Source organism: Catharus ustulatus, chromosome 3 (genome assembly GCF_009819885.2).
Source record: "Catharus ustulatus isolate bCatUst1 chromosome 3, bCatUst1.pri.v2, whole genome shotgun sequence".
Classification (NCBI taxonomy): Eukaryota; Metazoa; Chordata; class Aves; order Passeriformes; family Turdidae; genus Catharus; species Catharus ustulatus.
The window spans coordinates 116,478,531-116,503,395 of NC_046223.1; the positions used below are offsets into that span (position 1 = coordinate 116,478,531).

General features: G+C 43.5%; 1 protein-coding gene across 1 annotated transcript in view; it reads right to left on the minus strand.

Moving 5' to 3' along the window:
• The window catches only part of PKHD1 (PKHD1 ciliary IPT domain containing fibrocystin/polyductin), a 236,715-nt gene that overhangs the window by 181,560 nt on the left and 30,290 nt on the right, over nt 1–24,865 (minus strand). The window contains exons 27-35 of the mRNA XM_042779098.1: nt 24,195–24,450; nt 20,826–20,956; nt 20,189–20,324; nt 16,836–17,031; nt 15,322–15,389; nt 11,777–13,390; nt 11,465–11,608; nt 3,590–3,773; nt 123–273 (exon numbers count right to left, since the gene is read on the minus strand). Of these exons, the coding sequence (XP_042635032.1) occupies nt 123–273; nt 3,590–3,773; nt 11,465–11,608; nt 11,777–13,390; nt 15,322–15,389; nt 16,836–17,031; nt 20,189–20,324; nt 20,826–20,956; nt 24,195–24,450 (2,880 nt within the window). The remainder of the gene's footprint in view (nt 1–122; nt 274–3,589; nt 3,774–11,464; nt 11,609–11,776; nt 13,391–15,321; nt 15,390–16,835; nt 17,032–20,188; nt 20,325–20,825; nt 20,957–24,194; nt 24,451–24,865) is intronic.

The window sequence follows — 24,865 nt, forward strand, 5'->3', positions numbered from 1 at the left end:
TATATATTGCTGCTGCTCAGCCTAAATTGTTTTTTTTTTCTTGCCCCCCTTTAAATGTACACAATATTACAAATTTAATTTTAAGCTGTTTGAATCAGTCTGTAAAAAAGATTTGATTATACCTGAGTGTTCTGGCCCCAGTTTTTCCATATCTCAGTAATCTTGGCAGTAATTGGCTGATTAGCTCCCTCACACTCCATCTCTGCCTCAGTTTCCATGGTAATGTTACAGGAGCTATTATAGATGAGAACTTCATCTCTTTCCACTTTAGGGCTGAAACGAGAAGGGAGGTTAAATGGGGTGTCATCAATCTTAATGAAATGCAATTATTTTTACTCTTATTAATCATTGCAAGCCATTAGCTTGTGGCAACTCCTGGCCACCATTTGTCAAACTTTGCAAATTTCGGTAATTTTGTTTCCATTCTTTTATTGTTTATTTGTTTTTCCCCCCTTTATCTGCACACGCTCAGGATGAAAATACATGCGGTAAATATCTCTCAGTGATGCTTTTCTCCTTCCCAAACCATCACAAACAGGAAGGAATGCCATTCTAGGACCAAGGCAGGCAGATAAGTGCAGACAACAGGGAGGGAATCAGCAGTGTTGGGAGCAAAGATGGACTCCTACAAGGAGTAGGGTTTGTGTCCCCCCCCCCCCCATCTTACTCACACTTAGCAATGGGGAATGAATAACTTGCAACTCCCCCAGGGCAAGGGGAGAAATTGGAAAAACCACACAACTGGCTAACTGGTCCCTAATTCCAACTGTGAAAAAATGAGCTCATTTAGGGGTTCCAATTCCTGCTACCCAGCTGATTGCAATGATGCTTTGTTGCTAACATTGGAACATTAACTTAGTAAATTAATTAAACTTACTTAACAGCCCAGACTAAGCAGATTCGATATATGTGCCAGTTATACCAGCAGACATTTGCTCTAAAACCTCCCCTTGCAGAGGGGGAAGAAGTAATAGAAAATGTGGTGGGAGAGAAATGGTTTTTTCCCCTTGGTTTTGCTGCTGCCAACTGCTGATTTTGGTGGTGTTTCATTGTGGGGAGCTTTAGGATTCAATGTATGGTTTAGTGGTGAGCTAAGTGTGGTGCAGGGTTAATGGTTGGACTCGATGATCCCAGAGGTCTTTCCCAACTCAATTGATTCTCTTGGCCATTGCTATTTCTTCCTCTCCTCCCCACCCCACCACCAGATTCACACAGGCCAGTTGTAAGAAGGAGAGGAGAAAGGAAAGGAGTTACAGCAACACCAACACAACCCAGAAATTACACAAATTACACAAATTACACATTTTCTGAGCAGCTAAGAAAGGACAGAGTTCACAGCATGATTTACTCAACAAAACAGAGGATCAGATAGGTAGATTCAGGATTTTAAGAGGCCTTCAGGTTCCTGAATATCCCATATAACAAGATTTTGGTAAAGTGTCTCTGGGATTAGAATCCCAGAATGGTTTGGACTGGAAGGATCTTGGAGATCATCCAGTGCCACCTCTGTCACAGTCAGGGACACCTTCCACTGTCCCAGGCTGCTCCAAGCCCCATCCAATCTGGCCTTGGACATTTCCAGGGATCCAGGGACAGCCACAGCTTCTCTGGGCTTCACCACCCTCACAGGGAACAATTCCTTCCTAGTAACTCACAAAAATCTATCTTCTGTCAGTTTGAAGCCATTCCCCTTGTCCAAAGCCCCTCCCCAAATCTCACAGAGTCCCTTTAGGCATCGAAAGGTGCTCTAAGTTCTCCATGCAGCCTCCTCTTCCCCAGGCTGAACAATCCAAATTTTCCCAGCCTTTCCTCACAGCAGAGCTGCTCCATCCCTCCATCCATCCCTGCCCATCATCCTGCTCCAGCAGCTCCGTGTCCTTCCCGAGCTGGGGACCCCAGAGCTGTTCCAGGTGGGGTCTCACGAGGGACAGAGGCACCTCCCTTGCCCAAAGCTCTCCCCAAACTGATCCATTTGGAAATCCAGGACTCAGAGCTCTGTCAGGATGATCAGAGTGGTTTGATGACCCTGAAGATTTCAAACTTCCCTGCTGGATGCAGCAGCTCACTCTGCCAACAAAGCCCTGCTCTGACCTGCGTTTAGGGGCTGTTTGTTTTGGTGTCCTTTTTCAGGGTTAAAGTGGTAATCAGGCACATTAGAAACCACAAAAATACTTTTTTTAAAAAAAGCCCTTTTTCAAGTTGCTGAACCCTTTTAACACCAAATTTTTATTTTTATATTTAAACAAACTTTTCCCTCTGCTGTATCAATAATCAAAAGCCAGCCTTGGGGAACTGTGCTTGCTTTTGATAGCAACACTTTGAGAATTAATCTTGTCCTGTACAATAATTCAGTGGACTGGGCTATCTTTTAAGACTGCAGAGTACTTTTTAAAGCTCCAAGAAAAAAACTGCATCTTTTAAATAACCAACAGTTTTAAAGGCAGAAAGGGGTGGTGGTCAGCTGGAAGCAGGGCATGAAGACAATTTCCCAAACATTCAAATCAATACAAGGACCTTTGAGTGGTTTTCACAGGTTTTTTTTTTTTGCAAAAATTAAATAAATTTGCTTGTAAGAAGAGCCAGCTCCTTTCTATTGTCATGGAAGCACATTCTGAAACACTGTTAACAAGTTGCAATGTTTAAAGGAAATGCAAGAAAAGAAGTGAATTATTAAATGGAATTCAGGAATGTGCCTTGATTCAACTTACAACTCTTTTAAGGAATATGCTTTTGCCATTATGAGCTGATAAAGGAGGGGCTGTGGTACAGACTATATAAAGAAAATGTTTATTTAAACCACTGAAAAAAATTGTCCAGGTGGCTGCCCCAACCCTGCAAGTGTCCAAGGCCAGGTTGGATGGGACCTGGGATAGTGGATGTCCCTGCCCATGGGCTTGGAACAAGGTAACTTTTGAGGTCCCTTCCAAACCCAATCCTTTGCCTGTTTATTCCTTAACTCAGACATCCCACTTATCCCAAGAAGTAAATGCAGGAATAAATCCTCACTGCTCCTTCAAAGACAACAGTTCCAAGTTTACTCCTGGACAGCTTGGCCTTGGATTTGCAAAGCACAAGCACCCTTGCACTCCCTGCTGGATTTACTCTGATTTTTTACTCATGAAAGTGCTGGGAGAAAGGCAGAGGGGGGAAAAAAGAAGAAAAAAGAAAGAAGAAGGAAAAAAAAGGAAAAAAAAAACAACAGAAAAAAGAAGACTTCTGCTTTTCATAATGCCTAATCTTTTTCCCATTGGCATCCACCAGATGTTGCTTTGGATCAGAAGATAAATATTAAAACCTAAGAAGGAACAAAGCAGGCTGTTTATGAGATGGATTTTCTGATGTCTCTCAAACACTTTAAAAAGGCAGGAGGGAAGGGGGGGCTGGAGATGCTTTGATAGGCACAGGGAATGAATTCCACAACCCAGCAGAGCTCTCTAGTGGTCTCAAGGCTAAACTGCTCCATTGGCATCAACGTGATAATTAAGAATTTGTTCCTTCATTTGGAACAACTCTGCAAAAGGTGGAAAACCATTGGGGGGTGTTATTTGTGGATGGACCCACTGGGCTGATGGAGAAACACGACACCAACCTGGCAAGGAGTCCAGCAAAATGTCCCTGGGGTGGGGTGTCCCCACAGAGATAGAAGTAGGGCACAGATCCCCTCTGCTGGGAGGTGCCCACAGTCACTCGGATGTCACACTCAATGGAGGTGGCTCTGTCCCCTTGGCAGCTGGCAGAAGAATGTGTCACACCACAGAGCATGGCCAAAGAGGCTGCAAGACAAGAGAGGAAAAAATAAATAACCCAAAGCAGCCTAAACACCACTGACATTGAGCATATTTTAACTACTGAGAGGTGCCATTGCAGGAGGTGTCCCTGCCCATGGAACTGAATTAATTTTAAGGTCCTTTCCTATTAGTGGTCTTAAATATTAGTGGCTTTTTTTTTTTTTTTAATTTCACTTAGGATTGAATGATTGAATGCTCAAGAGATGAATTTTATTGTTTGGACTTGGTTTTTTATCAATTCTTATCTAAAGTACAGAGAGTTCTGTGGCACTTTTAGCTAAGAAGCTAAAAGCAATAAAATGTTGGTAGATCTAGCTAGTTACAAGGTCTTTTAAAGGTAAACTATCTAATTAAAAGCTACCACTTATATTATTTATGACTAAACACCCATGACTCACACTGCAGTACTTTTTATCCAACTAAAAACTGCTACCTGAAATTATGAAGAGGGAACAAGAAGAGACAACATCCAAGAACATCCATCTTGTCCCATACCTATTATTATATTCTAAAACCCCAAATTCCAAACCCTTCACCATGTGAAATCACACACTTCTATTCTAACTACACACCAGTGATTGTAACTCTCACTCAAATTTGGAAGCTTTCTCCAATGTCTCAAGTCAAAAGCAGTGCTTTTTTGGGGATCACTGTCAGAAAGCACAGAAAGTTCAAAACTCCCAAACTTCTGGGCTCCAACACTTTCCAACCCAAACTATTTCATGATCCTGATGTGCACCCAGCCTCTCTTTAGGTGCATCCTTTTCAGGATAATTAAATCTCCAGGCAGCTCCTTCAGCCCCATTTGCTTTGTGTGAGCAAAATGTAACCTCCTTTCCATGCCCTGAGCATCAGGATGGTTTTTGGGATCAAATTTCTCTGTCCTGAAGGAGATGACAGAAGGGATTAAATACAAGGATGGGCATTTCTTCTGGGAGAGGTAGAACATGGTTTACAGTTCAGGAACATGGCACAAAACTTTCACCAAGGAGATAACTTAAGACAACTTAATATATATCATGAGTTTGAAATGCAGAAACAGTTTTTGAGGAAACTTTGACACAGCTTGGAGGGCTCCTGGAGGGAACTGGGATCTCCCACCTTGCTTTATAGCTGAGTATGACTTGAGATATGACCCAAGTTTGCCTCCATGGTTGAGGTAAAAATTGTAATGGGTGACAAGGTGGGGATCAGCCACAGGTTGGACTCGATGATCTTGGAAGTTTTTTCCCAACCTAAGTGATTCTGAGAGCAGAAATTAGATTTTCTTCTTCTAAACCCAGACAAAAAAATGCTAAAAAAGGTATTATGAACTGTCACTGAAGTTCAGATTCAGTTGAAATATTTGAGTTTAACAATTTTAGAAAGGAGTCCTTTAAGCATTAAACCATGACAGATATTAAATCTGTTTCTCTCAAAGCCCTGACTCTTGGAGAATATTCATTAATCCTGAACTAACCAAACAGTTGTAATGAACTCCTGAAAAGGTGTGTGGACAGTATAACAGACTGCACAGTAGCATCCAAGAGTATTCCTTAAGCATCAGAAATCCAATCAATGGGAATTTATCAAGAAAGGGGTTTTTTTCCTATTTGCTTTTGTAAGTACCAATTTATTTAAAAGGTATCTTGATTGCTGGGTTTGTTACTTTGTTTGTCTCCTAAGCAATCTTAAAAATGGGAGTTGAAATTGTAAAAATATGAAAGTGTTCTATTTCCTCCATTAAAATATTTAGCACATATTGCAAAAACTTATTGTTTCATGTGGGGTATTTCTGAAGAGTTTATAACTCTTTAATGTTTCAATTTGTTTTTGTTTTTTTTTAATATTAAAACCTATCAGCTCATCTGCTCTGAACTTTAGAGAGAGAGTTTACAATTCTTCTCTATTTTTGTTGTCTGGACTTAGAATGAGAAAATAAAGCTACCTACATGCTCACAAATTTTGCAAATGTTTAATCCCTTTCCTTCCCAAAAATCCAGGGGCAATTTTCCTGCTTGGCATCCAGAGCCAAACACGATCCCTGCCTTGAAGACCTACATCTAAGACAAGTGATAGGCAGAGAAGCCTAAAAGAATGATAGCTGGATTTGGCTTTTATTGTCCAAAAATTCTGTCTAGAGCTACTTCAGGTATTCTATGACTAAGAAAAACCCTTAAGTCTTTCCTGAAGTTCCAAGGGCATCTTAAGCAGCACTAAATATCTGTTTTTTGACAAATAAAGAGCATCCAAGGGGTTCAAATGCTGCAAAGATCTTGCATTTGCAACAAGCTGCAGCAGAACCAATTCAATGCAGGAAGATTCTGGTTTGCTTTTGTGGTCTTGAAAAGAACACGGCAGAGTTTTCCTATATGGAAAACCACTTAGAATTCTTTTTTGGGATAAATGTTGGAAATTACTCACAGAATGTCAGCACTGTTTTCCTCGACATCTTGCTGCTGTCACAGACCTTGCCTGGCTCGTGTAGGTCACCAGAAGGTGTTTCCCACACAGCCCTGAGAGCTCAGCACAAGAACAGTCTGGCACTTTTTAAACAGCCCCAAAATGTGGAATTTAGGTGTTTCTGCTGTGCTCCAGTGCCCTCACCCCAAAGTTATCCTTTGTATCCTACCAATGGCTGAAATAATTCTTAACTCAAACCAGGCAAACAAAGGTAGTAGTTTATAAAACCTAAGTTTTGGAATATGGCTACAAAGGATTGCAGAGATCAGAGGAAGCAAAACTCAGAATTTCTTTCTCTCTCAGGTGGAAGGAAGGAAAAATGTCACCTCCCCACCCCACATCTCCTGTCCATCAGATGGAGATACCACTTGTAGAGGTGATGTCCTTTTATCATTCCTTCCTTGGCGTTCTCCAAGGTCCTTCTATTTCCCTCTTCTCAGAGGTTTTAATATCTTTATTCATTTAGGTGGAAGTTTTGGCCTTTCCTTTCCCATTCCTCTGCCCAGGAAACACAAATATCCCTTGGTATTGTTGGTGCCATTATCTCCTACCACAACAGCAGCAAAAAAAATCAACTAACGATTTCAACACACTTTTGGCACATCCTAAAAGGACATTCTGCCTGTTCTGGGACACAATTCTTCTCCCTGCTTAATTGGTTAGTGTTCAAACCCCAGAGTGAAGCTGCTTTAGGCTTTGTACTCCCTATAAAGATCAAACCTGCAGTGCCATGGCTGGGCTGGATGCACTCAGCTCATTACAGCTTCAATTCCGAGATCAGACACTACAGCAGCCAAATCTCTGTGTGCTGGGGTGGCTGTGGGACTGACTACCCCCAGCCCTGACTTTGAGGGATACTCTGCCTTAATCCAGCATCCTGGGATGCTCAGCACCAGGGCTTTGTTCTGGGTCACTGTTCAATAACCACTGCTGGACATGTGATGAGGCTCAAACCTACAGGAGGCTCCCAGGGCAGCTGGGGATTGATTGAAGAACTGCCCAAGGAGTCCCAGTGCCAAAACTCACATCCCTGGTCATCCACCCCTCTCAAAAGGGACTGTGGAGCAGCAGTATGTGCTTAGCAGGGAAGACAAAGAATTTAAAAAAATTAATTTATGAAAGGGAGAGGAGAAGGAGACCTGTTAAGGTCATCGAGTCCAACCTCCTCCTGTGAAGGATTTCTCCCTGTGAGACATTCATTTCACACAGACAAGTTTCAGAAGTCCCAAGAGGTGGCTTTCAAGCATCTATTCCACTACCTGATAGATCTTACTGTCAGAACATTCCTGCCATGTAATTAATATGCTTTATTTCCCCCTCTTAATTCATTTCTGGATTTGAAAGGCAGAAGGGACCATTTAGATCCTTTGGTTTGGTCTCCACAATAAACATCAGAGGCTCTGGTTTCTACTGAGGTCCCAATTGCCATAACACCACAACAGACCCTCTTCATATCTTCTATATCTGCTCATACAAATCCCCAAATTTCCCTGGCTGTAGTCCTCATTGTCCTGGCTCAGTGCATCTCCTTGTTAGAACCAAAACTCGTTTCCCTCTCTCCTCTTACTCTATCCAAAGAGCTCCACCCAACCACATACCTTATCCTTTTAAATCAGTCTAATTTCTATACTTTAATCTAAATCCCCCTCCCTAAACATCCACTTTTGCCAGGGGTGTCTGGTTAGTGGCAGGTCCAGCACCCTCTGACAAAGATCCCAAGAGCTGTCACATCAAAACCCTAAAGTCAGACCTGTTACTCCAAACATGCTGATGCACCCAGGAAAATCAGGCTGAGTTTTTACCCTGATGCATCCTCTTATCAGTTCACATCCTTTTTAAGGTGCCTTCCTCACCTTCCCCTTAATGTAAAACATAAAATCTCAGGGACTGGCTTACTGGCAAAATTATATATGGTATTTACCCTAATATCACCTTAGAGGAATAATGAGTTATTTTCACACCTGTCTCAAGCTTCCTGCCAGATTTCTCATCTTTCACAGGAGTACAACTCAGTCCCACAAACATTAAACATGTTCTGTAAATTTAACCTGAGTTGAACAGAATCTACAACTGCACTTTCACTCGTGCAGTGGCACAAGCAACCAAGCAAGAACCAGAGAAGGAGAGAGCTTTCAGGAACTCAGAATAATTTTGGTTGGAAATGCCCTCTAAGATTGAGCCCAACCATTCCCCCAGCACTGCCAAACCCATCACTAAATAATGTCCCTAAGGGCCACATCTGCATGATGTTTGAACCCTTCCAGGCATGGTGATCAAGCCAGTTCTATCTTTAACTTTAAAGACTCATGGGTTAGTTTGGGCATTTTTCTTTTAGTTTTGTTTTTCCTTGAAGGCAGTGGGGTTTTGTTAATTTTATTTAATTTTGTTAATTTTTTTAAGCTTTAAGGCTGAAAATCAAATTTTAGCTCTGTTCTGAATTGATTTTTGTGCATCTTGCAAAAGACAACGCTTTTCATAAAAGAGTCCAGCCCTGCATTCCCATTCCTTGTGCTCTGGGTCGAGCATCTCTCAGGAACACGCCCAGCCCTTGATCATTCTTGGTGATCAAACCAGAACCTCACTGTGACCCTGCTCAACACCAGTTCCTAAGGAAAAGAGAAGGCTTATGGGTGCATCCTGCTGAGCCTGGCAATCCCCCATCCCTTAGAAAACTTCCTGCTCAAAGGGAAATAAGGAAAGAAGTCACATTTCCTACCTGCAGAGCCTTGCCCTATGGATTGGATCACATGAGAGCTGCATGGACTGGCTGGGGATGCCCACGTGGACATCTCTAATCTCAAACACAGACACAACATGACCCAGCACTGCCACCTGACATCCCTCAGTGCCAGGGGAGAGGGGTTCTGCTTCACAGCCCTCAGCAGCAGAGAAATGCAGCTTAAACTCTCCACATCAGCCAGTTTGGCAAGCAGAGCTGGGAGAGGTCAGACAGCGATCCAGCTTGAGGGGCTTTTGGGCATCACAGACCTCCCCTTCCCTCTCCTTCACAGTCCTGAACCCCTGGAGTCTCTTTGCCTCCTCTCCCATGTGGATGAGGCACTGGATGTGCCAACCAAATTCCCCAGGCAAGCAGCACTATGTAAACCATGAGGTGAGATTGGAGTTACTGCACTTAAACCACCCTAAATGTAGTGAAGGGCAGGGTTAAAACCCTAAATATTTTTTTTTTAAGTCCTTAAATATGTAGCATTAGGTGGAAGATTATCTGGAAAGCATCTTGCTCTGCATACAGATTCACCCATGCCAGATGTGGATGTGCACACGCTGAATGGAACTGTCTCAGGGAGCACAAAGAGCCTGACAAACACAGATTTGAGCAGCCTGCAAAAAGATTTTTTATTTATTAAAAAAAAAAAAAATTGTTTGTAAATATTTAATTTTTGCAACTCGACTGGTTGAACTGGCAAGGCTGCAAAACCCGGGGCAGGAGAGAGAGGGTGAGGCAAAGCTTCTTTCACATTTCCTCTCCAGACACACATCTGCGATCAGCATTCACCTGCTGACATCTAGTGACAGCAAAAGCACCGTGCTCCTGCCTGTAAGATTGTTCTCCCCAGGCTCCCTCTGCCACCAACACTCAGTGAGTTCTGAGCACAGTTTGGATCAGTGTGATTCAATTTTAGTATGCTATTCTCCCTGCAATAACCAGGATGTCCTCTTTTGTGCTTTGTTTTGGTTTTTTTTTCAGCACTCCAGCACCGTCTTTTCCAATTTAAAATAACGAGTTTTGTGGACTGTGCTTGAGCCTTGTTTAAAACAAAGAAACCTGAGCTCTTTATGCCCTCTTAGTGTCTCTTTTTGAGTGCTAGTGGTTGGGTTTTAAAGCCCTTTTTCTTTTTCCCTTCCATTATTCTTAGTGTTCCTCATAGAACAGGGGTTGGAACTAAAGGATCTTTAAGGTTCCTTCAACCAAAATTTTTCTGGGATTCCATGAAAGGAACCGTTCAAAATGACAGGAGTAAATTTAGAATTTGGGAATAAGTGAGGCTGAAGAGAACACCTGGATGCCTCTTGCCCCAACCCTTGCTGAAAAGAACGTTGAATTTCACATTGGGGTGGTTTCTTGGCAAGTAATTTATTCAAGGAGTCAAGCACACCAAGGTGAACGCTCCATGTTTAGAATTATGGCTGAGGTGAGATTTAAATGTCTTAAATTCTGCCTTTTGCAGACCTGAGAAGCCTAATTCTGAGCCTTCAGCAGGAAAAGGATGAAACACATCCTGTCCCAGGAAATGCTCATTTTGAAGAGTTGGCTCCAAAATTCAGGCAGGATTATTTCTGTCTTTGAGACATGGAGGTCATCATGTCTACCTCCAGATGCTCTGGTCATGATGGATGATCCCATCCTCCTCAAGGAAGTCAAATCCTCATCTCCAGCTTCCCAAAGGTATGAACTGGCCATGGTCTGTCATTTGTTCACCCTTCCAGTTATTCAGTCTATTATTTCTACACCCTCTGAGGCCATCCCACCATGTAACCAAAACACAAAATGTGTGTGGCCACACAATCAAAGAACTGTTAAAGTTGGAAAAGATCTTTAAGATCATCTTGTCCAACCATCACCTCACCAACTTGTTCAACAGTTCACCACTAAACCATGTCGTCAAGTGCCACATCCACACATTTTTTAACTCTTTCAGGAATGATGACTCCACCACTTCTTTGGGCAATGTCTTCCAAAGCTTGATAATGCTTTATGTGGAAGAAAAAAAAAAATCTAGTATCTAAATTGAAACAGCACAACTTGAGACTGTTTCCTCAGAAGAAAATTGATTTAAGGGAGCTTAATTCATTAAGATGGTCATGATGGCTAAGAGGTGCTTGGGTACCCAACCCTGCAGCCCATATGCATGTTTTACATGGGGCAGCCTTCCCAAGGAATCACTGCTGTGAGGAAACGTTGATGTCATGCAAGTGTGGCCACAGGCACATGCTGGACCTAGACCAACAGCCATGGCCACTGACACAAAAACTCACCCTGACACCATCTGTCCTCATCTGAGCTCAAAACACAGAAGTCATAGATTCTTGGAATCATTATGGTTGGAAAAGACCTCCAAGATGATCAGCTCCAAGCTTGTTCAGTGCTATGTTAACTCCTCTCCTCTCTCCAGGTTGTTCCCCTGGGATGGGGCACACTAGGACTACCCATTTTGGGTCAAGATTTTAGGGGATATTTTGAACACAGTGACGGTTTCTGAGTTTTAACTGACCTCGTAGGCGTGGGGCAAGGCAGCTCAGCTCAGTCACTGTCACATTGCCCAGGAGCTCACAGCTGGTGCCACAGACTGTGACCAAAGTCTTCCCTGGGGAAAAACCAGTTCCACGCAGGTAAACTCGTCCTCCTTTCAAGCCACCTTAGAAAAGAACAGAAAGTGGGATTTAAGACAGAGCCTGACAGCCAGATGTCAACAAAAGCATTCTTTTAATTCATAATTTTTGCTTTCATGATGAAAATCCCTCTGTCACTGCAGTGCCTCACACAAAACCCAGTGAAGGAACTGCAGCAACCCTCCATGACTTACTCCAGTTGTGATGTGCTGCTGTCACTGTCAGATGAGAAGTGAATGTCAGGTTGGAGGAAGCCCATCCCCTGGCAACATCCAGGCCCAGCACAGGGTATTCACCCACAGGGAGCAGAGGAGCTGTGCACTGCAGCATGGAGTGAGCGATGGTGACGTTGCCGCAAGGAAAATCTCCAATAAACACATGGATAAAGTCCATCTCTGTGACCTGGGATACTGTCAAATTTAAAAGGAGACCATTGGAAACGAGTGAAAGGAAAGCTGGGGTAAATGCCTCGCTGTAACTTATTGTTCCAAGGTAGTAGGAATGTCCATCCACTCTCAGAGTCAGAGCCCTCGAGCCTCTCCCTGGAGGCACCTTGCACTGGATGAGCACACAGGAGATGTTGAGAATGAAGCAAGGGCGATGCTCTATGAGGACTGAAGTCATCCTCTGTCCCTTCAGAGCCAACCCAGCCAAGCTGAGCAGGCCTCCCCCGTTGGTGCTGAAATTGCGTGGGTAAAACTGGTACACCCAGGGCAGGACGGTGAGGAGGCTGGACGTGCCTCTGAAACAGGCACGGCCACTCGTGCTGCTGGACACGGAGACGTGGTGCTCCCCTGGGGCCAGGCAGGCTGTCTGGCACTTGATGATGGTCTCGTTCCAGAAGGTCACCCTGCAGGCAGTGCTGTCACCCACGTGTACCAAGGGGCTGCCACCCTGCCATGCCAACCTCTGTCCCTTGATCGTCACGTAGGTGGAGGTGCCGTTGGTCTTCCAGGTCACCAGATGCACCAGGGGCGTCCAGTGCTCATGAAGGTGGAGTGTGCAGTCCCCAAGGCACACACTGCTGACCCCATTGGCAACCACTGTGACATTGAGAGCCCGAGATGCCTCAGCCAGCCACTGAGGGTGCAAAGGGTGAGCCCCTGGAAGGACAACACAGCTGATGGAGTCATTGTCAGACTGCTGGATCTCACAGGAATAATTACTCTCCAGGCTGACCTGTACCAAATTCCTCCTGGATTTCAAAGCCATACCAGATATAGTGAGCAACATCCCACCACAGATTGATCCTTGTGATGGGAATATTGAGGTTATCTGTGGAGTTATTGTGAGGGCCTGCTGCCTTGCTGTCACTTGAGCATATCCCAGCTGTCTCTGGAGGACCTGGATGGGGAAAGTCCCGGGTTCCAGGCTGTCCAGTGGCAGAGAGCACTGGTAAGACATTGCAGACTGGTTACCACGTTGAAACTCAAGCTGACATTCACTGTGTCCAAGCTTAGCCACAGATCCAGTGATGTTTATTCCCTGAATGCTCAAGAGCAGGCTGCCATCTGTGATTTCTGTTTCAACAGCAGTAACGAGGGGAGTCAAAGCTCTTTGGTAGTTAAAGGTGGTGGTCCTATTTGCAAAGAGAGCTTGTTGAAATGACCCACTGGTGATGGCTACATTTACTCTGACAGAAATGTCACATGGATCTTCGTTAGACAAATTAACAGCTGGTGGGGTCAGGCACCAAACTGTCTCTTCCTCCAGGTGAGTGACTGTACAGGTCTGATTGTCCATTGACACAGAAACCAGGGCAGGATTTTGGCCAAAGCCCACCCCAGAGATTGTGAGCAGAGTTCCACCTAGGAGCAAAACAAAACAAAGGAAGAAGGGAATTATATGCAGAAGAGGAATTTATGACTATCTCTGAGCCATCTAAAATCCTCATCCTTTCAACACAAACCTTTAATAATAAAGCTGATAAGCATGACAGGCTGAAGGAAAGAAGAAATAAAATATTTTTTTTTTGGATAAGAAAGCTAGAGACAATATCTGCCATATATCAGGATAATCCTACATGGACAAGAGGGACCTTTGTGGCAGTAAATGAATGCAGAAAGCCACCACAGAAATGGAGAAAGCTGCTGTGAAAGAGCCCTGAGAGTAAAGAGAGGCTGAACTCTTCATAGAATGGGACTGTCCATACAGGTGGGTGGGGAGGTAATTTGTTCCTGATGCCCACAGGGAAGAAGAATGGGATCATGAATATTTTCAAACTCAGGCAGTGTCAGATTTCATAGAATCACCGAATGGTTTGGGTTGTAAGGAGCCTTAAAGATCATCTCATTCCACCCCCAGCCATGGGCAGGGATCACCTTCCACCATCCCAGGCTGCTCCAAGCCCCATCCAGCCTGGCCTTGGACACTGCCAGGGATCCAGGGGCAGCCACAGCTTCTCTGGGCACCCTGTGCCAGGGCCTCTCTACCCTCACAAGGAAGAGCCCACCCAAAAGCTCAGTCCATGTTCCTTTTATTTTAGTACTGGTATTCTCAGTGTCCTGCCTTGCCTCAACCTCTCCATCCTTTAAGCCCATTCTCTTCCTTTTCCCATGACCTAGCTGAAAAAAGTAAGTAGGTTTATGAAGAGGTTTCTTTTTCAGTGAGCCCAAATCCTTAACCCAGTTGCACACACAGAGACAACAAAAGACTGCAGGTAAGGAGGGAGGGACTGATGCTTTTTGCAGCCAAGAGATTTTAATTCAGCTTAAGCCATTCATAAAACCACAACCAAAGAGTTAATCAGTCCTTATTTAATTTTCAATTTACCCTGAAATATAAAAAGAAGGGTAAAACTTTTATTATTTTTTGTAGTATGGTTTAATCTTCAAAACTGATAGGATTTGCTCTCCAAGCTCTGTTCAGCCTCTCATCTTTCAAGGCTTGAGCACTTCACAAACTATTGAACTAATCACGTACCACAAAGCCTCTGAATTTCTGTGTCTTAAAATGTGTTGTGAGCCTGGGAGAGCAATCTGTGGAGGACCTGAGGTTGTAGCACAAGAATTTCTCTGTCTTCTGTAAAAGCATTTCTAAAGGCTCATGTAAAATTCACTACAGGGATTCAACTCTCCTCCACCACCAGCCAAATGACAAAATAAATCAACCACCCCAAATCTGCTTTTCAAGATTTAAAGTAAAACTTTTCTTTTTAATTCAGCGATGTTCTGCTCAGAAACACACTTAAATTATTTCCAGTGTCTAAAAGCTTAGAACAGGATTAATAAATATTTCCCTTTTGATTAAAATTAACATTGAAAAAGGGCTTTTTTTATTTTGCTTTCTCACCGTAACAAAAAGGAACATCCCTTTTGGGATCACTTGAAATTATTGTTTGCTTCAAACCACAATTGCACTCAGCTTTCCACCTAACTTTCACATGGAAAACCTTGAAAGAAGGGGGCAAAAATGACTGAAAGAAACAGCACAGCTGAGCCAGGTGTGGGCGTGCTTTGTTTTCCCAATGGGAACATGCAAGGATACACGAGAAAACACTTGGGGAAATCAAATTCAAAGCACAGGGAGCCCTGAGCCAGCCAATCAGATGGAGGGATGTTCACTACAATCCCACATTTCTGTCTGCCAGTTGATGCCTCCATAATACAGGGGCACAGATTGAAAACCCCCTCATTTAAATGGATGAGAAATGGGATGCACTTCCCATTCCTGCAGGAGAGCTGTGCCCTTCATCCCTTTAACCTGCACGAGGGGCTGCAGAGGTACCAGTGCTGTTTACCCAGAACAGAGCCACAGCAAGGCTCGATGCTGGAGATCTCAGAGAGGTACTGGATTAACGGCTCAACCCTGCAAAACACAACCAACAGAATAGAATTGGGGCAGGTAGGGGTGCTCCTTTATTTTTCCTTCCTGTTGCAGAGTTTTTCTTTCTTACAACTCCCAGAAAGCCAAGCACCCACCTGGCACATCCCCTTTGTTTGATGTCACAGTGACCAGACCACCCAACACCCCACATTTTTTCCATGTGGTTTTGAGTCACAGAATGGTTTGAAGCTTAAAATCACAGAATGATTTGAAGTTTAGAATCACAGAATGGTTTGAAGTTTAGAATCACAGAATGGTTTGGAGTGACCTTAAAGATCATTTCATTCCAACCCCTCCTTGGGCAAGGACACATTTGAGCTACATCTATCACAACCACTCTCTTATCAAATGGCAACTTGTGGGCCAAATTTAGTCCAATTAAATTACCCATCAAAGGAAAAAAGAATAGGGATTTTTTGGCAAGCAGATCCCACTGTAGCTATGTCCAAACTGAACAAGAGGAAACCCAGACATGAGCTCCTGAAGCCCACCCAGATAAAGTTATGGCTCTATTTCTGTCCCACCTACATCTATTTATCTTTATTACCCTGCTTTCAAAAACATTCCTTTCTCTAAAAAAACATTCTAGAGAAGGGATCTTCCCAATGCTGCAATCCAGCCCACCAGAGATCAGAGTCCTCTCCTGGGATGCCCCATCTCCTTCCAATCCATCCCTGGAGATGAAGTGATGGTGCTGCTCACAAACTCCAGTACCAGCTGGGATGAATCCCTGTGTGCTATCTCACCAACCACAAATTTTCTCCTTCTGAGGCTCATTAACATTAATTTGGTTTGTGAGCAATAAAAACACCTCATTTCTCCCCAGTATCATCATTTCAGGGTCACTCCTGGCAGCTGCTGTGGCTGAGGAACAAAACTTTGCTGCTTGTGAATACGTTCCTGTATCCCAATTTCAGGTCAGCTTTCCCCCACATTTTAATTCATTTATATTACATTTATCTAGGCATGAACTTGAAGTGTCACCTTAGGAGATGGAAATAGCATCATTTAAAAATTCTCCAAACAAAGCATTTTTGTATTGTTCAAACTGGCTTTTGTTTTCCTGATGAAAAGTGTTTCTTTTCTTCTGCTGTTTTCCTACAGCAGGATTTATCTGCATTTGACCTGAATCTGTGAATACCTTTGATTGCCTGAATATGCATTTTTCATCAAATCAACTGTTTTTTCCTAAAATGTTTCTCTCCTGCCTCCTACTGATCCAAGGGAAGTTAATTGACTAGCATTAGCAGTTTTCTGACTTGGGCTCCACAGATAAATAAATGCCTTGATAATTATTCATAATTTCACACCACACTGCAGAATTCACAGTTACGTACAGAATTTGTGAAAAACTCAAACCTTCCTTTTCACATTAACCCCAGAGCACCAAATAGGATGGGAAATGAAGCTTCTAAGGAAAATACACACCTTTCTGAAGCCACAGCAATGCCATTGATGAGGACAGAAATATTGTACGACCCTGCAGGCAGGGCTGGAAGTGTCACATTAACCCCACGCTCTGTCTGCGCCTGGATCTGTGGCCATGAGTCCCCAATCTGGACCTTGACATCTGAGCCCTGGTAGTTGGCAAACTGGGATATTCCAATGTGAAGCTCCTCACCTCCTGCAGAGAAAGGAAGGGAAATTTTCAGTGTTTCTGGCAATGGTTATTTCAGCTCATGTTGCCTGAGGAAGAGCAGAGTCCCATCAGCCCCAACCCAAAATGTTGAAGACTGTAGAGGTTCTGTATTCTACTCAGTCTCTCCTCAGGGTTGTCCTGAGACACCACCACAGTGAATTTGGTTATGACCACCCATAGCCACTCTCAAGCAGCACCCTGGATAGGATTCACATCCCCCTCACCATAAATGTCTGTCCTATGAATATCTGAACCTGATAAAAAAGCAAGTCCAAGTTTTTTTAAGCTCTGGAGCTGAGGGGTTCTGGGATTTTTTTATTTTTTTTTTAAATCCCTGATAAATTATCTAGAGCCTGTTTTTCAGAATTATGGAGCCATGTAATAGTAATAGGAGCCTTCCACAATAAAACCATAATTTCCTTAGGTGCCTAAGAAGTCAGATGTGCTTGTCATGATTTAACCCCAGATGGCATCTCAGCCCCACACAGCTGCAGGATGGGGGAGAGAATTGGAAGCATAAAAAGGAGAAAACTTGTGGGTGGAGATAAAAAAACAGTTTAATGGGTAAAGCAAAGTTATGTGTGCAAAGCAAACCAAGGACTTCATTCTACTCTTCCCATGGGTAGGTGGGTGTTCAGCCATCCCAGCAGGGCTCCATCACATGGAATGGTGACTTGGGAAGACAAAACATCGCTCTGTCTCCCTCTTCCTGCCTTACCTTTATAAACTGAACATGGGCACCATGGTCTGGATAATCCCTTGGGTCAGTTGGGATCCTGGCTGTGTCCCCCCAAATCCTTGTCCACCCCCAGCCCATTCACTGGTGGGCTGAGGAACAGAAAAGTCTCTGACTCTGTGTAAGCCCTGCTCAGCAATAACAAAACATCCCCACCATCTTCAGCATGAACCCAAAGCACAGCCCCACACAACTCACTATGAAAAAATTAACTCAGTTCCAGGGAAAACCAGCTCTGCTCCAAAGCACCTCATTTTCAGTAATCACAACTCTCCTTTCTAAGCTGCTGTGTGTCAAAATGTGTTCAGATGATAGAGGATACTTTCCTTTATTTGTGCACAGTGCAGTAACAGGAAAGGACAAAGCCAAGAGACAAGAGATTTTCATAACCTAAATTTCTTCTGAAATAGCTTAAAAAAAATAAGGTGGTATCCATCAGCCCAAATAAAGGCATTTTCACTAATAGCTCCATCTGTGGTCAGTGAAAAGAGACTTTATGCCATGATTCATCCTCTTGTAAGACACACAGATCCCACCACAGAACCATCTATTTCTCCTCAATGACCATGCAAAACATCTCAACCCTGAGCACAGGGATGTGTTTAGGAGGTGAATCCCATCCTCCTGTGTCCCCTGAAAGGATGAAGGAGGGAGGAAGAAGCTCCTAAGAAGCAGCAGAGCCTGCACAAAGCTTCCCTCAACTACCTGCACCTCTAAGCAGGTCTTGGAGCTCGTACTTTTCAATTCTGCATTCCCAAAGACTCAAATAAAGTTTGAAAGCCTGAGAAGTTGAATATGTTAATAACATGAACTCTTTGGACTCTTGGTCAATTGTCAGCTTAATCCCAGATGCCTGGAAGGCATCACTGTAATTTATTTATTCTTTTTATTATATAGAAGGAAAATTATATTAAAAGGCGAAGCTGTGGAGGTTCTGAATAGGAGATTGAAGTCAGCCCCACCACAGCTCAAGAGACACTGGGACATTAAGGAATTCCTTGCACCTGAGCTGCCTGAGGCTACAAAAACCTCCCCTTGGTGCTGTGGTATCTGAATAATATTCAGGTGATAAAGGACGTTTTCTCTTATTTATGCATTCTGGAGTAATAGAAAATGGCAAGGGCATTTGGGGAAAAATGAATAGAAATGCTGGGAGTGCACGAGGAATTTTGGCTAACCCTGTACATCCCCACCAAGTCCAACCAAACTTGGGAGCTGCAGGTAGCTTTAAGGTGTTCATGGAGAGGTTGCAAAAATAGAGAAAAAAGGCAAATTTTTACATTCTTGGAGGAATGGGGTAGGTAAGAAAACAGGAATATTTCTGTCTTCCTTCCATCTTCCTTCCTCGCTGTCTCAGATAGCAAGTAACTCTTTTTGGCTATGCAGAAATGTGCTAAACTTTCCTAAAAGATTTGTTTATAAGTGGACATCATTCACCATTTTTGCTTTCTATTGCCTACACACAATCAAAATCCTGGGGGGGAAAATGAGGGAAATGGGGGGAAAAAAACCCAACAAAACAACCCCAAACCAAAACTTTCAAAAAACAGGAATGTCAAGCCCTCCATGAGATCCAATTAGGATTTTGTCCCCATGAATTCTGTGAGGTCTATGTTTGTATTCTAAAGTAACACATCACAAGGTCAAAAAGAAAGGATCAGTTTGGCTTGGAAATGGGAACTAGGTGAAGGAAATGTTGCCTTTCCCCTGCTTTCAGTTACCCAAAATGCTGACCATAAATGATGCTCTTTATGGTCAGCCCCTGGGGACCTGGAGAAGGAGCTCTCCAGAGCTCATTTCTCCTGTCATGGCTTAATCTGTTACTAAGAAATACAGAATTATGGAATATCCTGAGTTGGAAGGATCATCAAATTTCAGCTCCTGACTCTGCACAGGACAATCTTGAGAATCCCACACTATTCATGAGAGTTGTACAAACATTAGTTGAGCTCTTGGGGCTGTGACCATCCCCTGGGGAGTTTGTTCAGTGACCAAACAGCCTCTGGGTGAAAAACCATTTCTCATATCCAGCCTAAACCCTTCCTGACACAGCTTCATGATATTCCATTGGTTCCCATTACTGCATGAATTCATGGGATCATTTCAGAGCAGAGTTAGAGAAACCTGACACAAAAGCAGGACTGTACTGAACCTGACATCCTGTGGACATCATCCATACCAGCCTGGGGCAAGCAACTCATTACCTCAGGTATGCTAGTGGAAAACCAATGAAAAAACCAACCAGGACTGAGCAGGACTAGCAGGAAATATTTGAACTAAAATTTAAAAGAAAACAAACAGAAAGTATCAGGTCAAACTTTATAGATCTGAATTCCCTCTGCCCCACCACCATCAGCCCTAACAACCTTTCTCCAGAAGATGCCCAATACACATCTGTATTTTCACCTGCTATGCCACTTCTGTTCCTGCTCAGGGATACAAGTGCAGGGTTTAAGGAAGGATCATACTGGAACAAGTTGGTTACTCTTGTTGACTGGTACCCAGAAATCAATGTTACATCAACAGCAGCATCCTCTGTTCCCTAGGAAGAGACAGAAAGAAAATGTCAGAAATAAGAATGAACTAATTTTTTTTATTTAAGTTATTTCCTATATTCCTGCATCTCCCATATGTAAGTCAGGCACATGGCACTGATAAAACTTTCACATACACCAGACTCTACTTAAATGTTTACAGTTATGTTGACTTTAAAGAGCATCTATGGAGATTCAGAAACATTAAAACAATCCCAGACTACGCAGATTTAGATTTGCTGTACCCATACAAGTAAACTAGCAAATAAAATCCTAGACTAACTATGCAGTTTTTCATTTGCAATATTCTTACTAAATGAAGGAACTTGCTTTTTTCACTGGTTTTCAGAAATCTCCTATTAATCTATTTTTAATTAAGTTGGTCTAATCTGTAGCAAACTGGTCCACAGCCAAGACTTGGCTTCTCTTTGCCCTTCCCCTAGTGTAGCTCAGGAAAACACAGGAAGCCACACTGGCTTCTGACTGCTCCCCAAAATGTGGTTTCTTACCCGAGAAGGAACTTTACATTGAATTCTTGTTGAATTTCTGCCTTCCTCCAAGACTGGGCAAGGCTGGGATCCAAACAACACTGCATTTACCCCTTCCAGATCGGTCCCCCTGAGAGTCACTCTAACTCCTCCTAAAACAAACAATCAATCCATGATATTCAATATGCAGGACATTTTAATATGCAAAGAATTCTTTGTTTATGGATGACTACAAAGGGCAGCAGAGTCCTTCAGCTGAGCTGATGGTGATCTGTTCCACCTTGCTGTGCCTGGCTCCCTCTCTTGCACCAGAGATCCTTCTTGCCCTATTTGAACTATTTGAATCTGAATTATTTGAATTCTCCTCCACAATGCAGGACGACAGGGTTTGTTTCTCGGTTCATTTTTTAATGACATAGTTATTTAAACCAGCAAGCCCTGGCCTGTGATCTCCCCCTCAGACAGATCCCCAGCCTGAGAATGAAATAAGGAAGGCAGGAAGAAGCGCTAAGAATGGAAAATGAGCTTAACGCAGCAGGTGCTCTCCGAGTTCAAACAGCTGCCAAGCTCCCTGCTGTCAGAAAAGCCTGTAGCATGTGTCTAGGAAAGTTGGGGTAGAGAGGGGACTTGGCAGGGCTGGAGACTCAGAGTTGAGAGGGAAGTCACGGAGGGATTCGTTCCGCGGAGCTCTGAGCAAGCTCGGCTCTGCTCCGTGCCAGGCTCCAGCCCCGTGTGGGATCACGCCCAACACAAGCCAGACTTGAGCTTGATCTTTCTTCAGCATCCAGCTCCAAAGAGTGAAAGTGCCCCTTTGCTTTTCCAAGTGATTAGAAGACTCGGGGATATTTCAAAGAGAAACAGGAAAGAGAACAGGAGTGGGCATTAATGGCAAGTCTAAGCTGGAGTTTGTGCTTTGATGCAATTCAAAAAAGCTTAAAAAAAAAAAAAAGAAAATATTCCTTGAAACTTGAGCTTTTTCTCTAGATCTAAGCACTGCAGAGTTTTAGGATTATGGTTGAACAGATTGCTCAGCCAGGTACTAATTAATGCAGTGTTTATTTGTACTTATTAGCATGGCTGGATTGTAAACCTACTGAGCTTTTATCCCTCTTTTCACATGTGATGTAAGCAATCCTCTACATTAAAGTAATTACATATTAATCATAAATTCCCTTGTAGCTTTCCTAAAATTACCTATTCCTGCTAATTCTTCAAACCACCAGAGAATTACAGAAGTTTAGTTTTGATTTCCTGTGCTGGCAGCAAATCCAGGCCAACAAGAGCAATCAGATACATTAACAGCAAGCTCCTGCTATTCACAGGAACAAGGGAGTATCTTTAGAAAGGCATTCCATGCTTCTGGAGTTAGGTCATGGGGATGTCCCAGCATGGCACCACTGAGACCAAGGATATTTTGACAAGAGGGAGCTGAAGCAGCAAAGTACAAGGTGCTGTCCTGTCCTGTAACATTAAATTTGCAGAATCAGAAAGAGCAAGAAGGGAAAACTGAAGCCACTTGCTAATGGAAGAGTTGTCAGATAAGGAGCTTCAGATTTAGAGTTCAGAATCCACAAGTGCTGTTAATCCACGAGACTGATGCTGTTAAGTTTTGATATCTGCATTATATCTATATGCAGTGAAATACTGCCTGTGTGCACTTTACCATGAGATTGAAGAGAGGTATTTGGAATGGGAGAAATTAAAAACACAGATGGAAGCTGTAATTCTTTCCAATTATGAGTGTTGCAGGCACACATAATGTAAGATAGCATTACACTTGCTTTCTTTTTAATGACTGACAGATCACTGTAATTGGGAGGAGTGGATTTGCCAGCAAAGGAAAGGAGAAGCAAGGCCCAAGCACTAAAATTTGCCATTGCTGGATTGTTTTTAGAGTTATTTGGAGGTGTTTGGCTTTTCTATGAATTCAAAGTGATTCTTAAACTTAGTGTGCCATGACCCTTTGCTTCAATGGGGCAGGGATTAACTAGAGGTCAGACATTTCACAGTTACAGAATCTTAGGATCATTTAGTTTGAAAAAACCTTCTAAGATCAAGAAGTCCAACCAGCAACCCAGCATTGCCAGGCCCACCACTAACCCATGTCCTCAAGTGCCAGATTACACATCTTTCAAATTCCTCAAGGGATGGTGACTCCATCAACACCCTGGGCAACCTACTCCAGTGATTGGCAACCATTTCAGGGAAGAAATTTTCCCTAATACCCACTCTAATTAGGCCAGATTAATTCAAATGCTATAAAGCTACATGGGTATGGGAGGATGAGTATGAAACACTGATGATATGCTGTAATGAGAATCTGTGCACTTGAAAATGGAATTTACAGACAAAACTACAGTAATTTCATGATTATAAGCTGCACGTTACAGTACAGGGTGTGATAAAAGGTATCTGTTCTATCACCAGCTGTTGAGGGTGGGGGCAGTGATCCTTAGCTCAACAGCAGATATTCTGCTAATGGGCCATCCATTGAAACCAGGCAGGGCATTGTTCTTTATCTTTTCACAACCCATCCTTCCTCCAGCCAGTCATTTTCTGCTCATGGCCATTGAGTCCCACTGTGGCACTGATAAAATTACTGCATCCCATTGGGAGTTGCTCCAGCCAGGGGGAAGAGCCCAACATTTCTTACCAAGATAAAAACAGAGGTTTTGGGACACTAAGGGAGCCCCTTTCTCCACTGCACTCCAGAGGAAAACCGGATTTCTCCACATCCCCACTGGAGCTCCGGAGGGAAACTGCACCTTGTACAGGAGCACTGCTCCAACTGAGCCACATCTGTCACTGCAGGAGGATGCAGCCACCATGGAATGGGACTGCTGCCAACACCCTGCCTGACGGGTGTCAGGTTGTACTCTGACTGTGTCAGGGTTTGGGGTTTGTTTCTTTGTAGTGCTGTATTTCTATTTTAATTTCCCTAGTAAAGAACTGTTATTCCTAATTCCCATATCTTTGCCTGAGAGCCCCTTGATTTCAAAATTATAATAATTTGGAGGGAGGGGGTTTACATTCTCCATTTCAAAGAGAAGCTCCTGCCTTTCTCAGCAGACACCTGTCCTCCAAACTAAAACAGCAACTTTTCATTCTTTGTCCATATATAAGCTGCACCTGATTATAAGCTGCACTTCGGATTTGGACCAAAATTTTAGTCAAAATTGTGTGGTTTATAATCATGAAATTACTGTACTCAGGAAACTGTACAAAGAGCTGAAGAGATTCTGTCAGTCTCTAGGTCATTTTTGAATGTGCTTTGGGACACACATGGTGTGCCCAGCCATAAAATTCATCAGGTAAAACCTTGTTGGTGAAAGACCAGAAGATGCCACGCCCAGGAAGAAGCTCCCTTGGAAGGTTCACATTCACACCTACCCATCTCTGCAGTCGAAGGAGGTTCAACAGCTGCCAGGGCAGGCTGGACTGTGAGGAAGATCCCTGGTGCTGTGGTGGCACTGAGGGCGAAGCCGTGGGGTGTCACCAGCAGTGTCACCGGGTGCCGCCCGGCCGGCAGCCTCGGCACCTGGCAAACCACCCGGGTGTGGCTCACCCCTGTGACACGGCAGCTCCTGCTGCTCACCTCCACCTGCTGCTCCTCACCGAAGCCAACTCCCCTCAGACACACTGTGGCCTGGGACTCCTTCACCTGAAGGAATACAATCATTGAGAGGACTCGTGAATTTTGGTGTGGCAACATGCAGGATTTCATTTCAGCCAACAGTTTAAAGTTTTTACCAGCTTCAGAAGGACATCCTAAAACTGCATCACTGGTGATATCTCACTGTTCCACATAACAGCAATTCCTGCCTGTCCCTGTCCAGCTGCTACATTTTTCCTTAAATTTTTGTTTAAAATAATTTGAGCTAAGAGCTGTTTTTTGCTTCAGGCATCGAACCTGCCATTGTTTCTCTCCCCTTTATGCCTCTACCACAGAATCACAGAGTAGTTAAGGTTGGAGAAGACCTCTGAGATCACCATGTTCACCATGTCTCCAAATGCCACATCCACAAAGCCTCTGAGCTCTTCCAGGAACCTGAGCTGCCTGT